Below are 24565 nucleotides of genomic sequence, written 5' to 3' on the forward strand. Positions count from 1 at the left end.
CATCACGTTGGACACTTCAACACCAGGCCATGGGAGTCTATGACTGCAATGAGGACCAAAGCTTTATCTGTATGTGCCACCGATGCCAATGCCTGAGTATGAACCATTCAGCGTGACTGTGCGTCTTTAACCAACGGCCCTTAACACCATCCCTCACTGAGGACTATCTTTGTCCAAATAAGGGAGGTGTTGCATATGTTGCATTTTTTTTTTAATGAAAAGCCATGGCATTCCTAGGGAGCCATACAGGAATCTAGGAGGAATTTAGTTTGGCAGCGCTCGACGCACTTCAGGAGGTTTCGTATATATTTATTCACCCGCTGCAGGGCGTTCAGTCACGGAAATGACCGAAAGACCAACCTGTCAAAGTCAAACTGCTATGCGGTAGCACGTGCTGCTTTGTGACATTTAGTTCCTCTGACGCTCGTGCGATTCCAGAGATTCAATGTATGTAATCGCGTGTAATCCCGCCAAATGGAATACGACTCTGATCAGAAACAGATTTCGAACGTTCGCTTTGTGCCGACATTCTTTACTTAACCCGATAATTCTCTCAGCCGTGGACACCTATTGGCTTTTTTAAATCCCCCAATGAATTAAAACATTTCTGTTCATGGGGAAATAACGTTCTTGCCCACCTTTTGTCAATTTTGTTGCATTTGTGAAGTTCTTTTATTGTTTATTATTTTTTCTTTTTGCAGTGTTTCACTGTATAGGTGGGCCTACACTCTTTTTGTAACCACACACTACACACATATGTATACTGTACCTTCAGTAGCCCAAACAAAGTTGTCAGTAGTTAGGCTATGAATAGAAAGGTCCGGAAATATGTGTTCACGTGACCAAAACAGTTATGTCCATTGAATGCTTTTGTCTATGTGACATGTTGTGGTACACGCACACACGCGACATCCTGTTGTTCGTATTCACTCTGTGACCTTCGTTTTAAAATAGGCCTACATGCTCCCTTACATCAAGCGTGGCTGAAGCTTCGCTTTGATCACCGTTTAAGGATTTGTGCAGTTTAGGCGATTATAGGTGATATCTGCTGACATATGTGGGTTCTAAGCTATGCGATTCTGTCCTCAATAACGTACTCACTAGGCTATATAACCCGGGAGCGTGGCGTCCTGACGAGAACATTTTAAATGCGACTGCGCTCCAGCTGTTTTAACCAGTAATTCATCAGGCTCTTGGCAATATTTTCCCCAGCTGATAACGGAAACTGTGTTACGCAACAGTCTGTTGAATTCAGAAGTAACTTTAATCATTTTAGAGGAGGCCTACATTCGTCAGCCACCGGAAGACAAGTTTTATAGCCTACTGTTTGTAGAATTATGTTGCTTTAATGCTTAATTAATTTTTACGGAAATTTAACTGAACTTAACGAAATCTTGCTATTCACAGCGGTGTCAGATACCTTGTGTTTTTATTTGCTTTTACTGTTCTTTACTGTATGTATGATTGATTGTTACACACGTTTTTGATTTATTCGTTTTCAAAACGCCAGCAGTGTTATAATACGCTGTTTAGCTGTAGAATATGTTTTCGCTCAATACACTTTGAGCGGCCCCCCAAATTTAGCCACTACGAACTAGTGAGCTGTCACAGAGCTGCAGGCATCTGTTTTAATGGCGCTGTTCCCGCACTTCTGTGTCTGCGCAACAAGTTGTCTGCCACTTCGGCAGGCACCGCGCGCACGGAAACTGTGGTCCGACGGTGCACATCTCGCCGTAGCACCTTCAGCTCTCCGGGCACGGTTTGTGAAATGCTAAGCATGTGCAATGACGTCATGTATGTATTGCTTTCCAAATGCACGTTCCTTTCTTTCCATTCATAGTTCTGTGCAGGCTTACAGGGAGGACGGTCCAGCGCCGAGATGCGAATTGGCACCGTGAGAATTCTGGAGCTCACTGCCGCATGGGTCACTTAGGCAGAGAATACAGGCAGCCCGGAGTCCGCGTGAGAAGAAAAGCGAATTCTGCTGCAGAATGCATTATAGCGAAAAGTATAACTTTTATTTTTTCTGTTTTTCCGGACGTGATTTTTTGCTCTGCAATCTTAAAGAGAAATTGTAGGTGTTCCTAGTGCTGTGTTTTTCCGTAACCGCGCAAATATTAATGTCCAGTTTAGGAATGAACGTACATGAACGAATCGAAGTTCTTTTTCTACTTGATTTCTTTTCCTCGCGCTTTTCCACGGATGAACATTAATCTGCTATGGGGAAAGTCCGCTGTCAACATGAGTTTGGACACTGAGGATGCAGCGAATTTATGGGGCAATGGTTCTTCGGAACTGTTAAACGGGACGTCGGTGTATGCCAATAACTCTAACGTTACCTGGAGGAATAACAGCGAACTCGTTCCTTTGGACCTTACCCGGGCGGTGCCGCTGGGTATCGTTCTCGGGGCTTTCATCGTGTTCGCAATCGTGGGAAACATCCTTGTCATTCTCTCCGTGGTGTGCAACAGGCATCTGCGAACCCCTACTAACTATTTCATTATCAACTTGGCCATCGCTGACCTGTTGCTGGGCACCACCGTGCTGCCCGTGTCCGCCACCCTGGAGATTCTCAACTACTGGGTGTTCGGGAAGATTTTTTGTGACATTTGGGCAGCAGTGGATGTTTTGTGCTGCACGGCATCGATAATGAGCCTGTGCGTGATATCCATAGACCGCTACATCGGCGTGAGCTACCCGCTGCAGTACCCGAGCATCGTGACGGAGAAAAGGGCACTGTTGGCAATGCTCGGGGTGTGGGTTCTTTCCTTGGTCATCTCCATTGGACCGCTTCTCGGGTGGAAACAGGAGACCCCACCTGAAGACACGGTTTGTTTGATCACCGAGGAGCCGTTTTACGCGCTCTTCTCTTCCCTGGGATCCTTCTACATACCTCTGGTCGTAATCCTGGCCATGTACTGTCGGGTGTACATCGTCGCCAAACGGACCACCAAGAATCTGGAGGACGGGGTGATGAGGGAGCGAATGAATTCGAACGAGCTGACGCTCAGGATCCACAAGGGCTCGCAGATGCACGAGGACGGCGGAGGCGCGGGCAAGGGCCGCGGGCACCACTCGAGGAGCTCGCTCACGGTCAAGCTGCTGAAGTTCTCGCGGGAGAAGAAGGCTGCGAAAACCCTCGGCGTCGTGGTGGGCATGTTTACGCTCTGTTGGCTGCCGTTCTTCCTGGCGTTGCCCATAGGTAGGTGGAAACAGGTCCCCTTATGTCTGTCTTATAGCCCAAGTGCCCGTTACGACTTCTCCAGAACTCAGAAACAGATATCTTGCCAAAATTTTTCCTTTAAGATTTCTGAATTCACCCTCTCTCTCCATATATATATATATATATATATATAAAGATATAATATAAATGAGTAGCGACTTTGTTCATTTCAGCCTTTGGGAAAATGAGATTTTGGTGAATCAATAATATCAAATTACAAGAATAATGTTCCAGATATATGAAGTGAATGAGAACTTATTACTCTAAAATAGCACAAATACTGAATGTCATGTTTAAAATGTCACATTTTCAGACTACACTTAAACATATCGATTTAATAATGAAAAAAGTAATAAAAAATTTAATAGGCATAATAATAATAATTATAATAACAATTATAATTAATTATATAACTAACGCTCCCTTTGTCTCATAGGTCTTGTGGCATGCGCCTTCACATGGCTCTTATATAACTGTAACCTTGTTCTTGTGGTGTCTGTTTACCAAGTGAAATGCACTTCATTAATTCTCTTTGGCTAAAAGCGCCTTGACAAAATTGTGAATAGTAAATAGTGATTATTAAGCGGAATGGGGTTCATTATTTCATGAGTTTGATTATGATAGCCTCGCTGCTTGCTTAGGAGGTGGTGTTTTTGACATTAAAATCGGGATATCCTGAAAGAAAAAAACAGAATATTTATCTAACACCTGCCTTTCAAGCGACAGAACAATTGTGTTTCTGCTTGGCTAGGATTGTGTCCAATGCATAGCGCTTTCAGCACATTGTCTGTAAGTGAAAAGCCTGGAAATGTTGAGATGAAGAGTTCTGGAAACAGAGTTCTTCTTCCTCTCATCTCCTTCTTCTTCTTCTTCTTCATATAATAATAATAATGGGAAATATTGTAATTATTTTGTTCTGCCTTAACCATATTAAGAATGCAAAAATATTTAGTTCAGCCGGTGCTTATAATTAGATTCTCCTAATCCCTGTTTTACGGTTAATCATAGACTGGTAAAGCAGAATGTCTGAAATGTTCCAGAATGTTCCACCCTCCACTGAAGCGTTTAGGGGGACAACACAGGCCAATAATCCCCTTCCTTTGAACCTGATTCATGATGAGTTGAATTTCAAGCAGAGGATTTAAGCTCTTTTATTTTTTTTAAATAGCAGCAGACGTTGCCTCTCCTGGTAGCAAATCTGCAAACAATTTTTTTGAAGTAATCACTGGGTCAGGCCCGTAAATTTGGGCAAATTGAAGGCGAGGCGGTGTTTGGCATCGCAGACGTGCTCACAAGGAGAGAGCTGCAGAGCTCCTCGGTGGCATTAACATATTTCAGAAACTCTGACTGGAATTCGCTGCCCACCAGCAATCCTGAGAAAATTACCGCCCGGAGTTCTGGTTCCGCCCGGAGTTCTGGTTCCGCCCGGAGTTCTGGTTCAAAAAGCTAATTCCGGCTGTCGGGCCCCCTGTTCCGTCCATCGCTCCGACTCCTCCTCCGACTTTCCGATCAGACTCTCGGAATTCCGAACGCGGAATGTTTTCGTTAAACTTTGCGTACACTTCAGATAGTTTACAGAAAAAAAAAGACCTGGAAACCTGTTGTGCCAGTGAAGACAAACACAGGAGGTAAGAAGCACAAAAACTCCAGGAAGGGGGGGGGGGGGGGGGGGGGGGGGGGGGGGGGTAGTTGAGAGGAAAGGACTCTTAAATGTAAGTACGGCACCGAGAAAAAAAAAAAAAAAAAAACCCGGGGTAAATAAGGTAGACGTTAAAGTGCACAGCACCCGACCATCTGTGTAAAACTGCAGAGCTGGAATCTGGCGTTCGCGCCAGCGACCTCTCTAAAAATAAAACGTCCAGGGTAATATTGCTGGACGTCCAAACTAACTGTAAACACAAACAGCGGGCTCCATCCAAGCCTTTAGGAGTGATTTGCTGTGTGAAGTCGAGCCTGCCAATAAGAGATTTTTTTTTAAACTTGCTCCTGAGTAAATTTAATCAAACTCGGCTTTTCATCCCCAAAATGTCACAACCCCAAGGCACACCAGCACAACTTCACAAAATGCGGAATTATTTATTTATTTATTTTTTTTAAAAAGGTGACGTGAGAGCTGTTTGTAACTCCTGGGAGTGAAAGAGTACGCATAGGGGCGTTCCCTTGACTGCAGAACGTCGGCCAGTAACCCCTTCCTGTATCTGAATCCAGCAGTTCATGCATCTGAGATGCTTAGCCGTAATTCACGATGATAGCTGTGAGCTAAGAGGATTTGTAGCGTTCGGCTCAGATGTGGATATATGCCTTCAGCTCAGCGGTGGGGATCAGCCCGCTACCCCCCCCCCCCCCCCCCCCCGGGTCCCGGGGCCCGGTGCATTATATGATCGATAATCAGCGTCCGTCTCCTCCTTGGCTGAGTTATGCAGTCCGTCTGTTTGATTTACAGCAGGCTGGATTAGACCCGTGGGGTCCATCAGCACACCATCAGTTCTAGGTAGGTGGTTCATGCCATTCGGTTCATGGATGGATTGTGGGGGGGCGGGCGGGTGGGCGGGGGGGAGGGGTCCCACGTATTCCAATTATTACCTTTTAGCCCCCTGTGTGCTGGGGATGACTCAGTCGTGTTTTTTTTTTTGGTTTTTTTTTTAACGATCGTGTGGCCCTTACTGCTGCAGCCTCCTGCAGTTTACACTCTTTTGGGGAAGAAAAGGGTTCTGAACAAGTACTTGGGCTTGTCTTCGTAGGAGAACCCTTTTTAGTTTTATTCATGGAAAACCCTCTATGGTAGGTGTGAAAAGAGTGGCAGCTCCCACATGCAGCCATTTTGCCTGAGCAAAGAGCCCTTTCTTTTTTGGGAGGTGGGATGGCACCAAAAGGCCTAGACTAAACAGTTTGCTTTCATTTACTATTTAAAGGGGCCCCTGCATGTGCACAGGGCCCAGAATTTCGTGTGACACCCCTGGGTGTCCTGGGTTTCCTGGGTGCAGCCGGCTGTCAGTGTTTTGCAGAGTGGCCCCCCTAGCTGTGATATCAGCGGTTTGAGTCCGGTTACGTGACCTTTGTCTCTCCCTCCCTCCCTCCCTCTCTCACTCCCTCCCTCTCTCTCTCTCTCTCTCTCTCTCTCCCCCCATTCCTCCTGTCTCTCTGCTCGGTCCTGTCCAATAAAGCTGAAAAATCACAAAAATAGAATATATATATATATATATAGTTTTTAAAGTTATGTATTAACAGCTGCCTAAAAGGTTTTGTATTCATTTATGGACATGTGTGTAAGAGTGCTGCTAGATACCTGAATGTAGCGTAGAATCAAAAGGTCCAGAACTATCACCAGGTAACAGGGTGCTTAGTACCCTAGTGAAAATATAATGTGTATAATGTATCTTTTTTGGAATTTTTCCTTTTTTTGTCATAATGTAGGTTATATAGTTCATAGTGCAATCTGTCCCCACACAATTTTAATTTTTTTATTACACCCATAAGGGAAAGATTGTTTACAGACCATGTGCGGTTATAATTTTGAATAAAAAAGATGAATGTTATCTAAACAGTCAGCACTCATAAAAGATGCTTCTCCACTGTTTTTAGCTGATTTTATTTTGCGAAATGTGGCAGTTCTCAGAGTACCGCCAAGTTACAGAGAGCTCCTGGACAACGTTGAGCTCCATGTCTTGGAAATATTCGGCGTTTTCGTACGTTTAAAAAAAATAATCATTCGGTGATGCAGCCAAAATGGCGGAACGGAGTTTTGCCCCGCGTCTCTCATGAATACCCCCCTGGAGGTGGGCCGAACAGGCTCCTGCGAATACAGAGTGGCTATCCAATCAGCTCTGGTTATTTCTGGGGGCTCTGATTGGCTGTGGTGGTGGCCTGAGACATTTTGGAATCAGTCATTATCCCTTAAAAAAGGGAACAGTGTGTATTTATTTGGTGGGGTTCCATCCCGCGGAGGAAATTAAGAAATCCAGCTGGAGGGATGTTTTGTGTAAAATAAGATGGAGGGTGAAAATGAGGCGAAATTGTAACCCCCCCCCACAGTTGACACTAATTCGCTGAAAGGAGTCTGTGAGGTCCGCCAACCTTTTCACCGGGACCGGCTGTAAAAATTTTGAGTGGGGTGATAACTCGGAGGTCCAGGGAGCCACGCGGGCGGGCGCCCAAATATCTGTTCCCCCGTCCCATCCGCAGCGTCCCGTGTCCACACCTCCCCGTGTCTAAAATAACCCGTGCGACGTGAGTGTTCTCCTGCCTGTGCCCTCGGGGTCCAGCGCCAGGTTTGCTTTGAAGTTGCGTTTCGACGGAGCGCGACTTGACATTGGGCCAGCTTTTTAAAAAAATGTGCCCAGTGGCATGAAGAGGATTCTGGGTAATGTACTGGTGTGGTTGGAGACGTTGCAGCGATTGGCAAGTGATCTGGGTAGCCATTGTTGGAAAACAGGATGTGAGTTACGGGGACTTCCTGCCAGAGGTGGAAGAAGTCCAGGGGTCAGAAAGTAAAAGTGTTTCTCCCACCCATGACCTCAGCCAGCTGATTTCACTAATGGGTTCTGCCTCCTGGCTGGAGAATTGTGCTAATTAGCAAATCCAGGCGAGTGGGACAGAATACCGGGGAGGACTTTCACTTTCTGAACCCGGATTTCCCGCCTCGTGCCTCCTGCTGCTACTCCGAGGCGCCATCGGGGGCAGCGATGGGCGGAGACCCCGAAACGGCGTCTTCTTCTCCTCGCGCTCATGCGGTGATGTTTGACAGCAGGCCAATCAGAGCCTGTCGCTGCGCTGGAAGAACGGGAGTGAGAAAGTGCAGAAATAGTCACGAGCCAACGCGTCTGCGTTTCACGGGCCAGAGTCTGAGTCAGCAGAGACAGATTTCCACCCGTTAGCTACTGACGGCTAAACAGCTGCAAAAAAAACTGCCTCTTGAGCGAGCACGAGTCGTGACTCAGCACCTGGGTGTCAAGAGGGCAGGGGCGGAGCTAGCCTGTCGTTCATTTGGGTGTGAGGCATGATGGGAAACGGAGTGTCACGCTTCGAACAACGCGAGGGAATACCCCCGCTTATTTTGCTTCCGTGTGATTGGATGGGACTGACTCCGCCCACATCTCTGTTTTTCGCATCGCGAATGCCTTTTGCTCTGATTGGATGTGGGCTGACAGGCAGCCGGGGTATCGGCCGAAGTCGTCTGGAACGGAGACTGCAGAATCGCTCTTGCGGTTTTCTTTCGTCGTATAAAAAAGAAAAGAAAGAGGACTCCTCGTTTTCCATCGTGACTGACTCCACGCAGCGTTACTGACCGGCTGGGGCTACAGTCAGGGAACCCGACGGGGTTTTAAGCTGCAAGCGTTGTCGCTTTGTCACTGGGCCGCGGTGCCGAACCGGGGCAGGGTCTCGGGCTGGGTGTGCGTACGTGCATGGGAACGTGTCGGGGCTTAGGAAACAAACCTCCCAGAGGCCTAATGGCCCGGAGGTCACGGCTCCGGGTCTTTATTCCGAGAGTTTTCCGGGCGGTGGAAGGCTTGGGAATGCATCCGAGCTGCTTTGATATGGCACTTCTGGAATGTTGGGGCGGATCAGCGACCCGATTCCCGATAATTCCAGAATGAAATCCCGCTCTGTGACGTGTCGGCGACCGGCGTACGGATTCCGATAAACTTCAGAGCCGACCTCTGACCCCCCTCGGGCAATTTACGGAGGAGAGAGAGAGAGAGAGAAAAAAAAGAATGAATGATGGAGAGAACAGAAATCAGTTTGGGGAAAAAATAAAAGATTTTGCACGCTTTGCAGAAGACCTTAACCAACACAGTGACCGTATGGTACCTTTGAAATTCCTGGAGAAGAACGTGCGGTGGGTGAGTTGAGGAGGCCAGGGGGTGCGTGGGTTTTCGGCAGGTCCAATGTGAGAGGAAACGTTCTGGGCTCCTCCGCGTGGTCGGGTCCAGACGGGACGAGAGCCTGCCGCCGTCGAGGTGCTGACAGCTCGGAGGGCTGACACACTCACTCAGATTACCATTCCAGCCTCACGCTCTGAGCCCATTGGACGGTGTCCAGCGGGTGAGCGAATGCGTCTTCCAAATGGTGGAGGGGGGGGGGGGGGCGGAGCCGTGGGAAAGGTCACATGTCCACATTCCGCCGTGCCATTGGCCCGTTTGCGTTTTTGCTTCTGTTCTCATTTTTTAAGTGGCTCTCTGGAGGCGACCCGGGATGTGCGAAGACTACACAATAACCCGAGCATTGTCTGCGCTTCCAAATAGGGGCATTCAGGGCTTTCATTTTTTGTTTTGTTTTTTGTCACCCCAAGGAGTGATTCTTCCTTTCAGAAGTCTGTCCGAAGGATCATTGCGGCTGTATTTAAATGTTTGGCAGGAAAAAGGTCTGAAAGAGAGAGAGAGAGAGAGAGAGAGGGAGGGAGGGAGAGGGAGAGAGAGAGAGAGAGAGAGAGGGGGAGAGAGAGAGAGAGAGAGAGAGAGAGAGAGAGAGGGAGGGAGAGAGAGGGAGAGAGAGAGAGAGAGGGAGAGAGAGGGAGAGAGAGAGAGAGAGAGAGGGAGAGAGGGAGATAGAGAGATAGAGGGGGAGAGAGAGGGAGAGAGAGAGAGAGGGGGAGAGAGAGAGAGAGAGAGGGAGAGAGAGAGAGATAGATAGAGAGAATGAGAGAGAGAGAGAGAGAGAGGGAGAGAGAGCTGATTAATTCGAGAGCCCGTAATACCCAGCTGGCACCGGTCCTCAGCGGAGACGGTCCCGACGCTAACAAAAGGCTTTTCCTACGCCGCGGGGGCCGCGGTTAAACCCATAACGCACCCGCTAATATCTCATTAGATAACAGGCCCCGTTGCTCGAGGGAACGCTGCGGTCCTCCTGTTCCCTGACGTGGTTGGCTATTGTCGCCGGGTGTTTTGAGTGTGATAAGTGTCTGTGTCACTGATCCACCGTTGGGTTCGACAGAGCATTGAGCGGCTCACACAGCGAACACTGCATAAAGGGCTTCGTTGGATAAACCTAAAATCCGACTGCAATTTGTTACACCTATACTTTTATTTTATTAAATTTTTTTTAGGTTTTCTCAATTGGAAATTTTTTTTGGTTCGTTCAAATGACCTAAATAGAAATATAAGGTGTAAGAGAAACTGAAGTAAAAATTTTGGATTTTTACATGAAATCAAATTTCTGCACCTGGATTTACCTATTTACTGCAGCGTTACAGGACCTTGACCAAGGGTACCGCTGGCTGTGCCCCACCTGGGAATCAAACCTGCAGCCCCTGAGCAACAGCTGCGGTTCCCTAACCACTTTGGATAAAAGCATCTGCCAAATAAATGCAATGTAACGTATGTGCTCTGTGAGAGGGGATGTAACACTGAACACTTTCACGGTGTGTACTCATTTTTCTTTTTTCGTTTTTTCTCCTGGCTTGTACTCCCCCCCCCCCCCGTACTAGCACGTCCATCCCTCCCTCCATCCATCCGTCCATCTGTTCATCCTTCCATCCATCCATCCTTCCGTCCCCTCAGTATTTTCAGCCCAGATTTCACTTAAATGTCCATTCTCGTCTCTTGGGTGCCCTCAGAATCTCTAACATGGAGTGACTCACCGAAGTGCTCTGAACTTCAGCATTACGTAATCAGCTTCGCATCCCATTATCAGCAAGTTAAAAAAAAACAAAAACCCCTCTGGACAAATCACCACTGTCCTGCGGAGTTATGCAACGCTTTCTTTTTAAAGGGTAAGTGCTATCAGAAGAGGGTAAGTAAGGGTTAGGGCCGTTTTAATTTTATTGAGGGTAAGTGCATGGTGGTTTAGCCCTGGGACGAGGGACGGTTCGCGACTCTGAGATTCCGGCGGCAGTTGGGGAGGTCATTTGGCGGAAAAGCAACTGCATTTACGAAGTTTTAGCCCTCCCTGGCCTTTAACTTTAACAGCTTAAACTTTGGTAATAGCAAAATAAATTAACATATAAATAAATGTCTGAATCTCTGCTTCGTTAGGAAGCTTCCAGCTGAGTTTCTGGTGTTTTTATTGAAGAGGAAGGAGTCTGGATTTTCTCAAAGTGTTAAAATGTTTACATGTTTAACAATGAAATGCTTGTAGAAACATATATTTTCTGTTTGGTGTAAATTAGTATTTTTGAAATCATTGAAATATGTTTTTATACTGTTTTAAGACTTATTTAAATAATTATCAAAATAAATATTATATATCATGAAAATGGTTGGCAAGATGGTCACTGACACTTACCGCCACTAACCCCTGTCACTTACCACCACTAACCCCTGACTCTTACCACCACTAACCCCTGTCACTTACCACCACTAACCCCTGACACTTACCTCCACTAACCCCTGTCACTTACCACCACTAAACCCTGTCACTTACCACCACTAACCCCTGACACTTACCACCACTAACCCCTGTCACTTACCACCACTAACCCTGTCATTTACCTCCACTAACCCCTGACACTTACCACCACTAACCACTGACACTTACCACCACTAACCACTGACACTTACTGCCACTAACCCCTGACCCTTACCACCACTAACCCCTGTCGCTTACCACCACTGACCCCTGACACTTACCACCACTAACCCCTGTCACTTACCACCACTAACCCCTGATACTTACCACCACTAACCCCTGACCCTTACCACCACTAACCCCTGACCCTTACCACCACTAACCCCTGTCGCTTACCACCACTGACCCCTGACACTTACCACCACTAACCCCTGACCCTTACCACCACTAACCCCTGTCACTTACCACCACTAACCCCTGATACTTACCACCACTAACCCCTGACACTTACCACCAAAGCTTTTCCACCGGGCCAACCCCTCCTACCCCACCTCTTCTGATTCTGTACGTGATTAGCGGTCATGAAACAGAAGTAAAATCACTTCAGACCTCCACCCCCGCCTCCCCTGCCAAACCCTGCCCGCATCCCCCCCCCCACACACACACAGGCTCCTTGGGGACTGTGTTGACCCATTGCAGACATTTAGCAGAAAAGATTAGAATCAGTGCTTCGCCTAATCCTGGCATCCGTACAAGGCATGGCCCAGTCACAGCGGGCTTATAGGAAGCATTTCCATAAGAACGGTTTTTATATAGTTCTGTTGTTTTATGACATTGTGATCCGTCGTATCCTGCTACCATTCCCTGGCGGTGGGATTCTGTCTCCGCAAACTCAATAAGGGAAGAAAAACGATGGGATGAAAAGAAAAAAAAAATATGCCACCATTTCAACGCATTCCATGGGCGATATGGTATCAGGCTCTCCGTCTTTCTCTCGTAAATCAGACGGTTACTGTAACTGACAGGCTTTGGCTGAGAACAGCCTTTAGCTCTTAGGAGTGAGCGAGAGACTGATGAAAACCACACAGGAGCTGGGGAAGGATTTTTTTTATAACTTTGCTTTGCTGGTAATTTTCTCCTGATTTTGGCCAGGCCCAGGTTTGTGTTTCTGGCCTTCGCTGCAGCCGACTCAGAGAGGAGAGTGTAGACGAGCGCATGCTCTCTCCCTCTCTCTCTCCCTCTCTCTCTCTCTCTCTCTCTCTCTCTCTCTCTCTCTCTCTCCCTCTCTCCCTCTCTCTCTCTCTCTCTCACCGCGAGAGAGGTTCACCGATTACCTCAACGTCCGACGCGACGCTACGAGCTCTCACCCTGAGCTTCAGCTCTGTTTCCTCCGCATAGCCTTTGTCACGGGGTGTAAAGAAAGCATTAGTCCTCAGTGGATTAATAGCGTTATTTCCTCTCTCTCTCTCTCCTCTCGGATTTCACGGTCGTTTGGAAAGGTAGGGATTAGCGCAAACGTTCCGTGAAGGTTTTCCCATCTCGAGACAGACAGGCCACCCAAATTTGATGCAGGATCCCACCGACCGGTTTTAATCAGTAACGGGACCATGGTGCCATGTGTGTAATTGACTGGGGCGAGGGGGATTTTGTGTGGGGGTGGTTATTGGGGAAAGGGGGGGGGGGGCGAGGGTCGGGGGTGACTCTGTGGAAAGTGAAATTGCGTTTTGGAGGGAAAAATAACGAGCGCAGCCCAGTGCGCCGTGACGGAGAGATCGCCGTGGCGACGCGCGGCGGCATCGTCTTCCGCGCACTGGCCGCGATTCTGCCCATGTTGGCGGGTGAGCAGCATTCAGAAAATCAAATTAACAGGGCTGAAGAACAACAAGGGAGACGGGTGAAGGAGGGACTGTTTTAAGGCTCACCCTCCTACTCCTCCTCCTCTCTCCTCCTCCTCCTCCTCCTCTCTCGCGTCTCCTCGCTCTCGGTGTGTGTGATCAAAGTGCCGCCTGGCCGGGACACGGGGCCTTTGTGTATCTCGTCTGGTCATCATCTCAAAGATCTGCTCACAATGGCTGCCTTTCTTCTGCCTGCTCTCGGCCCTCCCCGGTATCTGAAAGAAGTATGTTAATTACTGCTCAGTTCTGGGCCTTTTGGCTGGAAACCTCTTTTTACTGTGTGCAAGGGAGACCGGCACGCTCTCCCCCGAGCTGCAACGCTTTCCTGTGGTTAAAGTATCAACCCAACCCCCAAAACACACACACGCTCACACACACACACCCACACATGCTCACACACACACACACACCCACCCTCACATGCTCACACACACACACCCACACACGCTCACACACACACACACACCCACCCTCACACGCTCACACACACACACGCCCACACAAAAATAAACTCATTTTGAGACTCACACACACACCCACACACGCTCACACACACACACACACACACACCCACACACGCTCACTCACACCCACCCACACACGCTCACACACACACACGCCCACACACACACACACACAAATAAACTCACTTTGAAATACACACACACACATACAAACACACACACACATACACACAGTCACTTTGAAATACACACACACACACAGACATACACAAATAAACAAACTCACTTTAAAATACACACACACACACATACACACACTCACACGCACAAATACACACACTCACTTTCAAATACACTTATATTCACATGCAGAAACACACACATGCACACTCACACATGTACACCTGCACACACACACACACACACACACACATAGTGGGAGGTTAACAGGAAACAAGCCTTTTGGTCCTAACCAGCGGCAATTAGGCACTTTCCACTGTTTCCGGTAGGACTGCAGGCCACATCGCTCTAAGGATGTGACACCATAGCTCTAACACCATAATTACGGCAGGAGCAACGTCGGAGATAAAAAAAATGATGATAAATATAAAGAGCATGCCAGGTTCCGCGGTCGTTTTCCTTGGCTGCATCAGAGCGTCAAAGCAGTGTTACGTAACCTCTGGCTATTTTTACGAAATCTTGAATCAAAGGTAGCCCAGAATATGTTCGGGAAGTAGTTCTGCCACTCTAAATATTTGTAAAAGGAGAAGGGTCGTCATTCCGAGCTGTCCATTTTGTAGTCCTCCAGTTAGGCTTGTTACTCAGCACAGAGTCGTGGAGAACAGGTCATCAGATATTGTCACGTTGGCAGATGCTTTAACCCTTTTTCAACATTCTAAATCAGTGTTCTAGAACTCGATTGTGACATCACCATTAGAATGTTCGGTTTTAGAACATTCTAATCTCATACCCTGATCTCAACCCTGCTCCGTAAAGAGCTAAAACTGCTGGCTTGTTTGTCCATCCTGTGGGTAGATAAGCCCTCTTTATGGCGGGATAAGTGTTATCGCCCATTGGCGGGAATATAGCAATTATTGCCGAAGCTTAGGAAAGTGGCCCCCCGAGGTCTGAGTTGCATTTGGCAGGTTTGAAAAAAAAAAGAAAAGAAAAACACTCACACCTTTCTGGATCTTTCCGCCTGAGCCGAGCCAAGAGCTCACGCAGCGCTTTTCTCTCGAATCGAACCCCGGGCCGCGCGTCTATGTTTGTCCTGAGGCTGCGGCATCCTGCAGAAGGCAATAACAGGATGGGATGTTTCACGCAGATGGTCCTATTGTGCCATTCTGAGTCCGGTCTGGAGTGGCTGTTCGGAGGAGGAAGGACGTGCCGAGACTATTTTTTGATACCGCTGGAACACTGAGGTCCGTGTGAGGAAGGCGCTTTTTGATTTTATGTTTATCGGGCAGCAGTGTGTCTCTCTGAACCTCACCCTTGTGCCGTACGACTTCCAAGGAAATTCGGCATTGTTTCACACGGGAATTGCCCCTCTCTGAGGGAGTGGGCAGGTGCTCTACAGGTAAGGGGGCAGGGGGCTGGGGGGTAAGAACATACCACCTCCTCTAATTCCAGGATTTAAGTGCCCTAGCGCACATCCGTACTGTTGAATTTTGTGACTTGTTACGCATTTCCCATATAAGTTTCAGCTTAAGTCAAAATTAAGTAATCAATCGCAAGTTTAATTACTGCTGATAAGTGAATATATTGGAGTATTAGAAATGCTTCTCTTCTGTTTGTAGTCTGTGTGTACTGGCTTTGTTTCAACTGCTCTTCTCGTTTAAGAGTGATTCATTTTATTCCTTCCGATGGATGGCAGGAAATAAACGTGTGTGTACGTATATAAATAAACCAGTGTTGCATGATGGTTAGGGAACTGGCCTTAGAACTTGGAGGTTGCAGGTTTGATTCCCAGGTGGGGTACTGCAGTGTAGTCTTCAGCAAAGGTACTTAACCCAAGTTGCTTCAGTTAATGTCCAGCAATTCTGACCCCTTAAGGTGTAAGACAACTAACTGAACATTCTAATGCTGATGTAACAATCACTACTGGTAACTGTAAGCAAATGAGTTCTGGAACTCTGATTTTGAATTTTGGAGAGAAAAAGAAAAAAAAACATACGCTTCAAAGGGTTAATGCTTTCTGCAGAGTTTTATGCAAAGCAATCAGGTAGCCAGACTGGGCGGGGGTGTGGGTTGCGGGAGAGTGGGGGGTGGATAAAATATTAAGGCTGTGACAGGGTCTCTGATAAGCAGGAAATATCCTCAATGTGTCTGGGGCTCTGGTACATAAATACCCTTCTCTCAATGACTGGTATTTTCGCATGCTGGTCTCGCTCCCAGAGAGTGAATGATAAGTAAGGTTACATAAGTCATAAATAATTCGGTAGTGGAGGATTGGGGGCCCTGTCGTTCCCACTGGACACCCCCGTTCCTGTGCCAGTCACATTAAACCCCAAAACTTAACTCTGAAAGTGAAGGAAAGTGTCCAGTGTGGGAAGATACCAGGGCTCGAAGAGTCTTGGGAGTAGAAGTGCTGATCTAGGATCGGTTTAGCCCGTTAGCTTATCTTCGATAAATGTAGGATCGGTTTAGCCCGTTAGCTTATACTGGAGTAGTTTAGGATCGGTTTAGCCCATTAGCTTATACTGGAGTAGTTTAGGATCGGTTTAGCCCGTTAGCTTATACTGGAGTAGTTTAGGATCGGTTTAGCCCGTTAGCTTATACTGGAGTAGTTTAGAATTGAGCGGCCAAAACCGGGCTTAAGTTTTGAAGCTCACTTCCTGGTCCCGTTGAGAGACCTTGCTCACTAGCGCCAGTGTGGCTGGCTCCAGTATAGGCGTCCATATCAGTGTAATTCAGCGGTACCAATACAGTAAAAAAAAAAAAAAAAGAATTTCCCCCACAGGAACATGTAGTTTTCTTCATCTGATGTCTCCCCCATGTGCCAATTTTTTTAAGTCATTGTGTCATGTTTTAATATTTTGCGGACGAATCGGGGACAGGTTGCATCACTGCACTGTCACTCGGGGAGGGGGTCTGTGTCTTGTGCGCTCATTGGACGACACGGACTCGGTCCAGACTTCATGCCCATATAAGGATCCCTCCTGTTTCCAACATCGCAGACTCATCGTGCCTTAAAACTGTACAACACGACAGAACATTTCTCCTGCAGTCTGTGGCTGGGATGTGGTGGGTCAGGGGAGAACTGATCACATTTTATATTTTCCTTCTTCTTTTATGGTTGCATGCAATGCCCTGCTGATTGACAGGTGTAGGTACGGTTTGGGGGTGGTTTCTGTTACAGACTGGACTTTTTTTTCTTTGGGTGGCTGTGTTGTAATAATGGTTAGGGAACCGAGCTGGGACTGAAGGTTGCAGGTTTGATTCCCAGGTATAAATTGTCCAAGTGTATAAATGGATACTGTGTAAACAATGCAAAATCTGCTAAGCGTTTGCAATGTAATGTGATCTGATTGGACACACCCAATTCAGGTGCATGAATTTCATCCAATGAGCACTGCGGCTTCTTTTAAAATGGGGGAATGTGCCCCTGACCAGGCCCGGCTAACTAGGCTAGCTGACCGAGCAAAACTGTTTATTTCAGAGTTGAGTTCAGCTTCAGGGTAAACATGGTAGGAGGGATCTTCTCTGAGCAAGGCATTGTGGGAAGTAAATGTTGGGCACTGGACGCTTCATAGTTTTGTAGCTAAATGGTGCGTGTAGATGGGCTGTATGGTCAGTTCTTGTAATTGTGTGTTCTTATTGATTCCTAGTTCTAGCCCTTGTCTGTTTTTCTGTCACTTGTCATTACCCTCTTCCTCTTTTTCAAGTGACACATTAACCAGTGAGATTCTATATTCGGTGCTTGGCGGTTTCCTCAATTCAGGGTTACATGGTTATCCGTATTAGCTTGTACCTGGTGTCGGCATGTGAAGTTAATTGCTAGCATGCTGCAGTGTTAGCTTGTACGTTAGCATGTCTCAGTGTCGGCCATTGTTGGCTGTGGCGCATTTCTCTGTCAGAGCGTTAGCGTCGTAGGAAAGCGCGCCGGCTTCTCGACGGCCCACGCCGCGCTCATAAAGAGACGAGCCCCGATCATGTGACCCTGGGAACGGAACGATGAGAGGCCCAGCTGTGAATACCATCGGAGAAGGACGGGGGGCTGGGGTGGGGGGGGGGGGGGGCACGGCCACAGCCTCCAGACGTTTTAGTGACTGTGCCGAGTCTTCTGGTAATGAGAGGGAGATGGAGACCCTGTGAACTCCAAAATGAGGTGCAATTAGCACGGTTTAGCGCTTGGGGTGATTAACTGCGTTTTACCCCCCCCCCCCCCCCCCCCCCCCCACGTCCGCTCGTAACGTTCCCGGAATGTCGTTTGTACCGCCGAGTGTAAGCTGCCGCAGCTCCGGCTGCTGTTCGCGGAAACCGCGGCCGCCATCGCCGTCCTCCCGGGCGGAAAACTGGGATCTGAGTCAGTTTCCGAGTCCGATTCCCAGCTGACCCCACCGCTGGGAATTCTGCCTGCTGGAGAGTTTGAGGAATGGAAGCACGGGGAATGCTGCTGGCCTGTGCCTGGGAGGAGGATGATGGGACATCTTTGTACGTGCGTGTGCGTGTGTGTGTGTATGTGTGTGTTTGCATTTGTGTGTGTGTGTGAGAGAGAGAGTTTGAATGTGTGTGAGTTTGTGTATGTATGTGAGTTTGAGTGTGAGTATGTGTGTGTTTGCGTTTGTGTGTGTGTGTGTGTGTGTGTGTGTATGTGCATTTGTGTGTGTGTTTGTGGGTGTGTGTGTGTGTGGTATGTGTGTTAGTTTGTGCGTGTGTCTCTGTGTGTGTTAGTTTGTGTGTGAGCATGCGTGCTTGTGTGTGCGTGAGTGCTTGTGCGTGCATGCGCACGTGTGAGAGCGTGTAAAGCAATGCTGTCATGCTGAATACTCACTTCTGGTCTGTGTATACTTGGTTAGTGCTTATGGCGTGAAAATACCATTTGTGCAAGAAGACGTGCATATAATACAAACAAAAAAAATTGTTATAACTGTGTAATAAATGTGTAACAGGTATACACACTTATATGCACTGTTACTTTTAAGTTTAAGCTTTTGATTTGTTTTCCAAATTTCAACTTTTTTACTTGACATTTCTATATTTTCCATTTTGTTGAATGAGTATGTTGCTCTCATTAAAATTTGTGTTTATAGTTACATAGTTATTTTGTATCTTGGTTGGGATAGAGGTATAATGGTTATGGAACTAGGATTGTCACTCAAAGGTTGTGGCTATGATTCACAGGTGGAATGCAGGTAGAATTGTACCCTAAGTAATATAATCTGAATTACAGCTGTAAACATCCAGCTACATGAATGGATTTTATGTAAATAAAAAACGAAGGTAATCTGTTTAATCTGCTAAATACCTTAAATGTGTCAAATAAAAACTCAGCATCCTATGTGGTATCTCATATCGTTGTGCAACTCCTGATTCAGTTTTTATTTAATTTTTTTTTTTTCATTTCTGTATTTCTATCCTGTATGTTTTGTGCGAACGGTTCTGTAATTGTTGTCTGTTACCCGTTGAGCGGTGTTATCGGCGAGCCGCGATGCGTGTTATTAGTTCCATCTGTGCGATGCTTAAGGGGCGTTCTCGCTCTTTGACAGTGTGCACGTGTCCGCGTACACAGCAGAAGCGACAGTACAGAGCCGGAACATCGTGTCTCGAGTCGCTGCTGTTTTGGAGAACTCGGGGTGAATGAGGAAAATAACGGAGACTGTAGAATTGATTCTTCTTTTTTTTTTTTTGGAAAATGCTGCCACCTGTTGGACAGAGGAGTAAACACATAGGCCACGTAATACCATTACTGAACGCAAAGTCTGGCATTCAATCGTCACGACGTTAACATTAACTAACAATGAAATGCAAAAAATCTTCACAAGCACGGTTTGGCAGGTTCCGCAATAACTTGTTTGCCAAGAAAAAGTGAAACTCCCATTTACTTGTGAGTCAGTCAAATTTAAGGATGAGTGTTGAAAATGGGCCAAAGAGTTCTTGTGTTTATGTGTAAAGAGAATATTCCCCTGAATGCAGGGCTGCAGGGCGTGTCCTTGCTTAGTTAATATTTAGTTCACCCCAGGGATCTTTCTAGAGAAGTTAAACATTTAACATGAAAATCGCACATAAGAAGACTTGGCTCTGGGCTGAAATTCAAATATTTAAAATGCTTATAGCCTTCTGGATGGTTTTGTCCACAATTTGTTAGAATTCATATTTTACAGAATTATACGAAAAGCAGTGCTATGCCACCTTCCAAATATGAAACCTGAAAATAATTCAGTCAATTCCTGGAAAATATCGGGTAAAGTTTTGCTATTTATCCCCAGTCTGTGAGAATAATCCTTCCTGCTGTTTTGAATGGATTTTGTTTGAATGTGTGATGAAAGGAGGTCATGAAGGCACTGCAGTGTTAGTAATGAGGGGCGATGCTTCCTTGTGTTCCTGTTTTCGGAAAAACCTCCCGCCCTGTTAAAGCCTCTCCTTTCCCCCCCCCCCCCTCCCCCCCCCCCCCGCAGGGTCGTTCAACGTCAGCCTGCGTCCGCCCGACACCCTCTTCAAAGTCATCTTCTGGCTGGGCTACTTCAACAGCTGCCTCAACCCCATCATCTACCCCTGCTACAGCCGCGAGTTCAAGCTGGCCTTCATCCGCATCCTCCGGTGCCAGTGGCGTCGCAGGAAACGCCCAGGCTTCCGGGCCTACGACTGCCGCGGCTCCAACTTCGGCTCCTGCGGCCGCTCGCGCAAGGACTCGGCGGACAACGCGTCGGGCTGCCTGAACGGGAGCCAGCGCACGCTGTCCTCGGCCAGCCCCAGCCCCAGCTACCTGAGCAAGGCCTCGCGCTTCGGCCTGGAGCTGGAGCCCTTCCAGGGCTGGGGGCCGCGCTTCTCCCTGCCCGGGAGCGCCCCCGAGAGCCCGCTGGGGCTCCCGGCGGGCGGGGCCGACCCGCTGGCCGCCGCCGGGGAGTACGGCGGGACGGCGGCCCGTGCGGGCGCGGCCGGGGAGCGGAACGGGCGGGGGGGGGCGGAGCCGGCGGCGAGGGGCGCGGCCACGAGCGGGATCCCCGTGTGAGGCCGCCGCTCCGCCGTCAGCAGAAAGAGAGAGAGAGAGTGCCCGCGTCGTCGCCGACGGCGACGTTTGCGTGGGACCCTCCCAAACTCCGGGCGTTGGGTTGCAGGCGTCGCTGACGTCATCGGGGTCGAAATGTCAGGGAGCGGTTGGCTGTCGCTGCTTTCGCCCGCAGACCAGACAGACAGACAGACAGGTGTCACGGACACGGCTTGTTTTAATGCAGGAGCACTGAAAGAGCCTCTCTCAGACTGCCCTGAGGGGAGAAATACTGATTCAAACTGAGGGTATATTAATAAAGGGACTGACTCATAGCCTACATGCACTGGCCTTATGAACAGAAATATCATTCCGTCTGGCGAAGGGAAAAAAGGGGACACAGTGTGTTTTATAGGTTGTCTTTCTTTAGTTTAGTCATGTGGTGTCTTTATTGCATTTTCCCTTTAACGTGATCGAGCGCAGTTAGAATCGGTCCAGAAGCATGAAGGACAAAAAAAAAAAAAAAAAGCCAGTCTGAACGGACTGAAGAGAAAAAGCCTTTTGACTCTTTTCTTTTCCGATGTCTGCCCAGCCTCAGGAGTCAATCGCGTTCTCTATACGTTGAATAATAATCTACACTTGCACTTCCTTTACATCACCCCGGAGCCGTGAAGTGCAGTGTTTGGCCACAGAACTCACAGACTGCGTCAGAGTCGTGAAACAGGAAACCTCGAGGAGTGGACGAACGTCTGCATTAAACATGCTGTACGTGGAAGGTATCGAAGCACCCTTTACGTTCACTTTATTCCCTTGGTACTCACACCATGTACAAACACCCAGAGGATCGTGTCTTAGTTTTCGGCGTGTGTTTTAGTTTCGGTGCGTGTGGTCGAGTAAACCGTGTATGAAAAAAGTGTATGAAAAGAACAGCTCGTGAAAGGTGATCGTGCATTTCAAACGGACTCGCCTTCACGAAGCGTAATATATGACATGAGATAAAACTATAGTATATATTTAATATATGTCAAGATATGTTGTCTATTTTATAAGATATATAAATTATTCCCACTGTCATGTAATTTCACACTTTTTACACATATTGTGTATGTACCTGCAAATATGTTTTTTTTTAACTGCATGTAAAAAAAAAAAGCTGCAATAATGGATATATTTGTCGCTTGATATGTCTGAGATTGTGTATTACTCTCAAAAAGCATCAACCATCAAACAGTGTAATGAAATGCACCGTCTGCTGTAAATACATCTGGTTAATCTTTTAAAAGTCACAGTCCAAAAGAAGATTTTGGAGTGAAAATAATGTTCTGTAGACGGACACAGAAATCACTCCGAAGTCTGGGCCTTCCTGCTCGCCCTGCTCATCGTTTTCTTTAAAAGAAAGGCATATATAAAGCTGACTGGCCGCTCGTGCTCTTCCACGTAAACGACGGACCCCTGAAACGTTTTTGTGAGTCCAGCAGACGACAGCTTTTTTAAAGCACGAGGAGAGTTTGTTGTTGTTTTTCCACCGTCTTCGTCGTGTTTTTATCTGGTCATCGCAGGAGCCCACCAGAACTCAAGCTGCGCATCGGGAGAATTCAGTTCAGCGCACATTTTGATTATTATGACTGTGTGGTCATGTGGTTTCCCTGCGAGGCAACGCCCTCTAAGTATTCTAACCAATCACAGAGGGGCAGTGGAGCATCCGGATAGGACGATGGGGGAGATCTCAAACAAGGCATGCTGTGTAGATCACTGCATTATCCATCCAGTTCCATTTGGTCCTTCCACATGGCCAACCGCATTGTAAATACAGATAACAAAACATAGAGGTTACGTGTTTTATGGTGTGTACTGAAGTTAGGGCACATAAATTATTCTAGTTTGTTATCATCCATCTTTCATTGCATTTTGGTGGGAGATTATTGGTAATAAAACAAATTTATTGATGTTATTTATTGTCATCTAGTTCTTTTCTGGTTATAAAAGACATGTAGATGTGCACAGGGGTATTCTTTTCTCGCAAGAGAAATTACTTTTTACTTACATGACTGTTGCCTCAGTAAGAAAAATAAATATCACAGTATTAGCATCTGTTTTAGGAGTGCCTTTGTTTATTTCTTTAAAGCAAATATTTATCTCCAGTAAATCTCCATGTCCATGTCCTATTCCCTAATTTGGGGTGCTCTTTTGCAGTTGGAAGCCCATTGCATCAGCCCCCCCCCCCCCCCCCCGTCGCTTCAGTTTGGGAGGAGGGCCTGCGTCGCGTGCTGAAAAAAGATTGCTTTATTTGGCTTAAACGCATTAACAGCTACATGGTTTGGTCTGTTGTGCAGAAATTCCCATCATCCCTAAAACCAAAGTCAAATTAGTTTTGCGGTTCATTTCGCGGATTAGTATCACCATCCTTAGGTGCAGGGATCTGAAACTCCAGTCCTGGGGGGGCCAAATTGTCTGCCGTGTTGGGGTTTTAAATTTTTTTTAATGGTTTTTCCCATTTGTAGACACACATGAGCCCTCATACAAAGCATGTGATGTCATCCGTTGCTTCTCATCACACCACAGTTCGCAATTCAGGTCCACACACAGACACCAGTCAGAGGAACATGCACTCCCATGTGCAGCTCCACAGCTGGACTTGCAGGTGCCCTAACAGACCACTGGGGGTCACTGTTGTGCAGTGAGACACTGTCACCCTGACCAACTGTGATTCAGCCTGTGAGGCTGACCATAGACATATGTCTATGGTGCTTACAGGCACAGTCAGCACTGCCACAGTCCAGATGCAAGGCCAGATAGTGGGGCCCATCCATATGTTACATCACATTACAGGCATTTACCAGGCGCTCTTTACCAGAGTGATTTACACAGCGTTTGCATTTTTACATTGTGCGTATCCATTTAAACACCAGAACGATGCCTTAACAGGATGAGCCACCCAGCAGCTTTCTTAAGCCGTCTACTGGCTTTGGTTGTGTTTCAGCTCAGAGTGATTAATTGAAGTCATTGATTGGCTAAGGCGCCAGGACACTTTGTTTCCAAGACTTTAATTGGGCTGCTGATCGAAAGGAAACCAGAACAATCTGTCGGGAGTTGGGGGGGAAGTTTCACTATATTGTTCCAAATTGGAGAGAGGACAAAAAAGGGAGAGGATTGTTTTTAAAAAAATTAAGACCTTGTAGCCACTTTTGTTGTAACTCCAATAAAATGTAGTTTAGTGAGAGTAAAAACATCAGCAATGCATGTTGGGTGAAATACTTTTACCAGGGTCTTTAGGGTTTTTCTTCAGTTAACCCAAGCGGCACAATGACTGAACAGTGACCCTTTCCCATTAAAGTTGAAGAACAGCAAGTGCTGCTTGGCAGACTGGCTTCTACTGAGATTCAATAATCTATTAAGCCAACTTACCGCAAACAGGCTCCTAGACAGACGCTCGTGATTGGACCTCGTCGGCCAAGCCAATTACGGCCATGAGACAAACGTGTAAGAGGTTGTGACAGAACAAGTTGTTTCTCCGAGCCTCGAGCTCCAGGAAACAAGATCTGAGCCATTGTTT

General features: G+C 47.2%; 1 protein-coding gene across 1 annotated transcript; it reads left to right on the plus strand.

Moving 5' to 3' along the window:
* The first annotated feature begins 1266 nt into the window (after positions 1 to 1266).
* On the plus strand, positions 1267 to 22963 carry LOC118222330 (alpha-1A adrenergic receptor-like). The gene is made up of 2 exons (XM_035407822.1): positions 1267 to 3202; positions 20483 to 22963. Exons 1-2 carry the CDS (start codon positions 2146 to 2148, stop codon positions 21034 to 21036), a joined length of 1611 nt encoding a protein of 536 aa, XP_035263713.1. The 5' UTR covers positions 1267 to 2145; the 3' UTR covers positions 21037 to 22963.
* The last annotated feature ends 1602 nt before the right edge of the window (positions 22964 to 24565 follow it).

This window comes from Anguilla anguilla, chromosome 3, assembly GCF_013347855.1.
Source record: "Anguilla anguilla isolate fAngAng1 chromosome 3, fAngAng1.pri, whole genome shotgun sequence".
NCBI classification, from domain to species: Eukaryota; Metazoa; Chordata; class Actinopteri; order Anguilliformes; family Anguillidae; genus Anguilla; species Anguilla anguilla.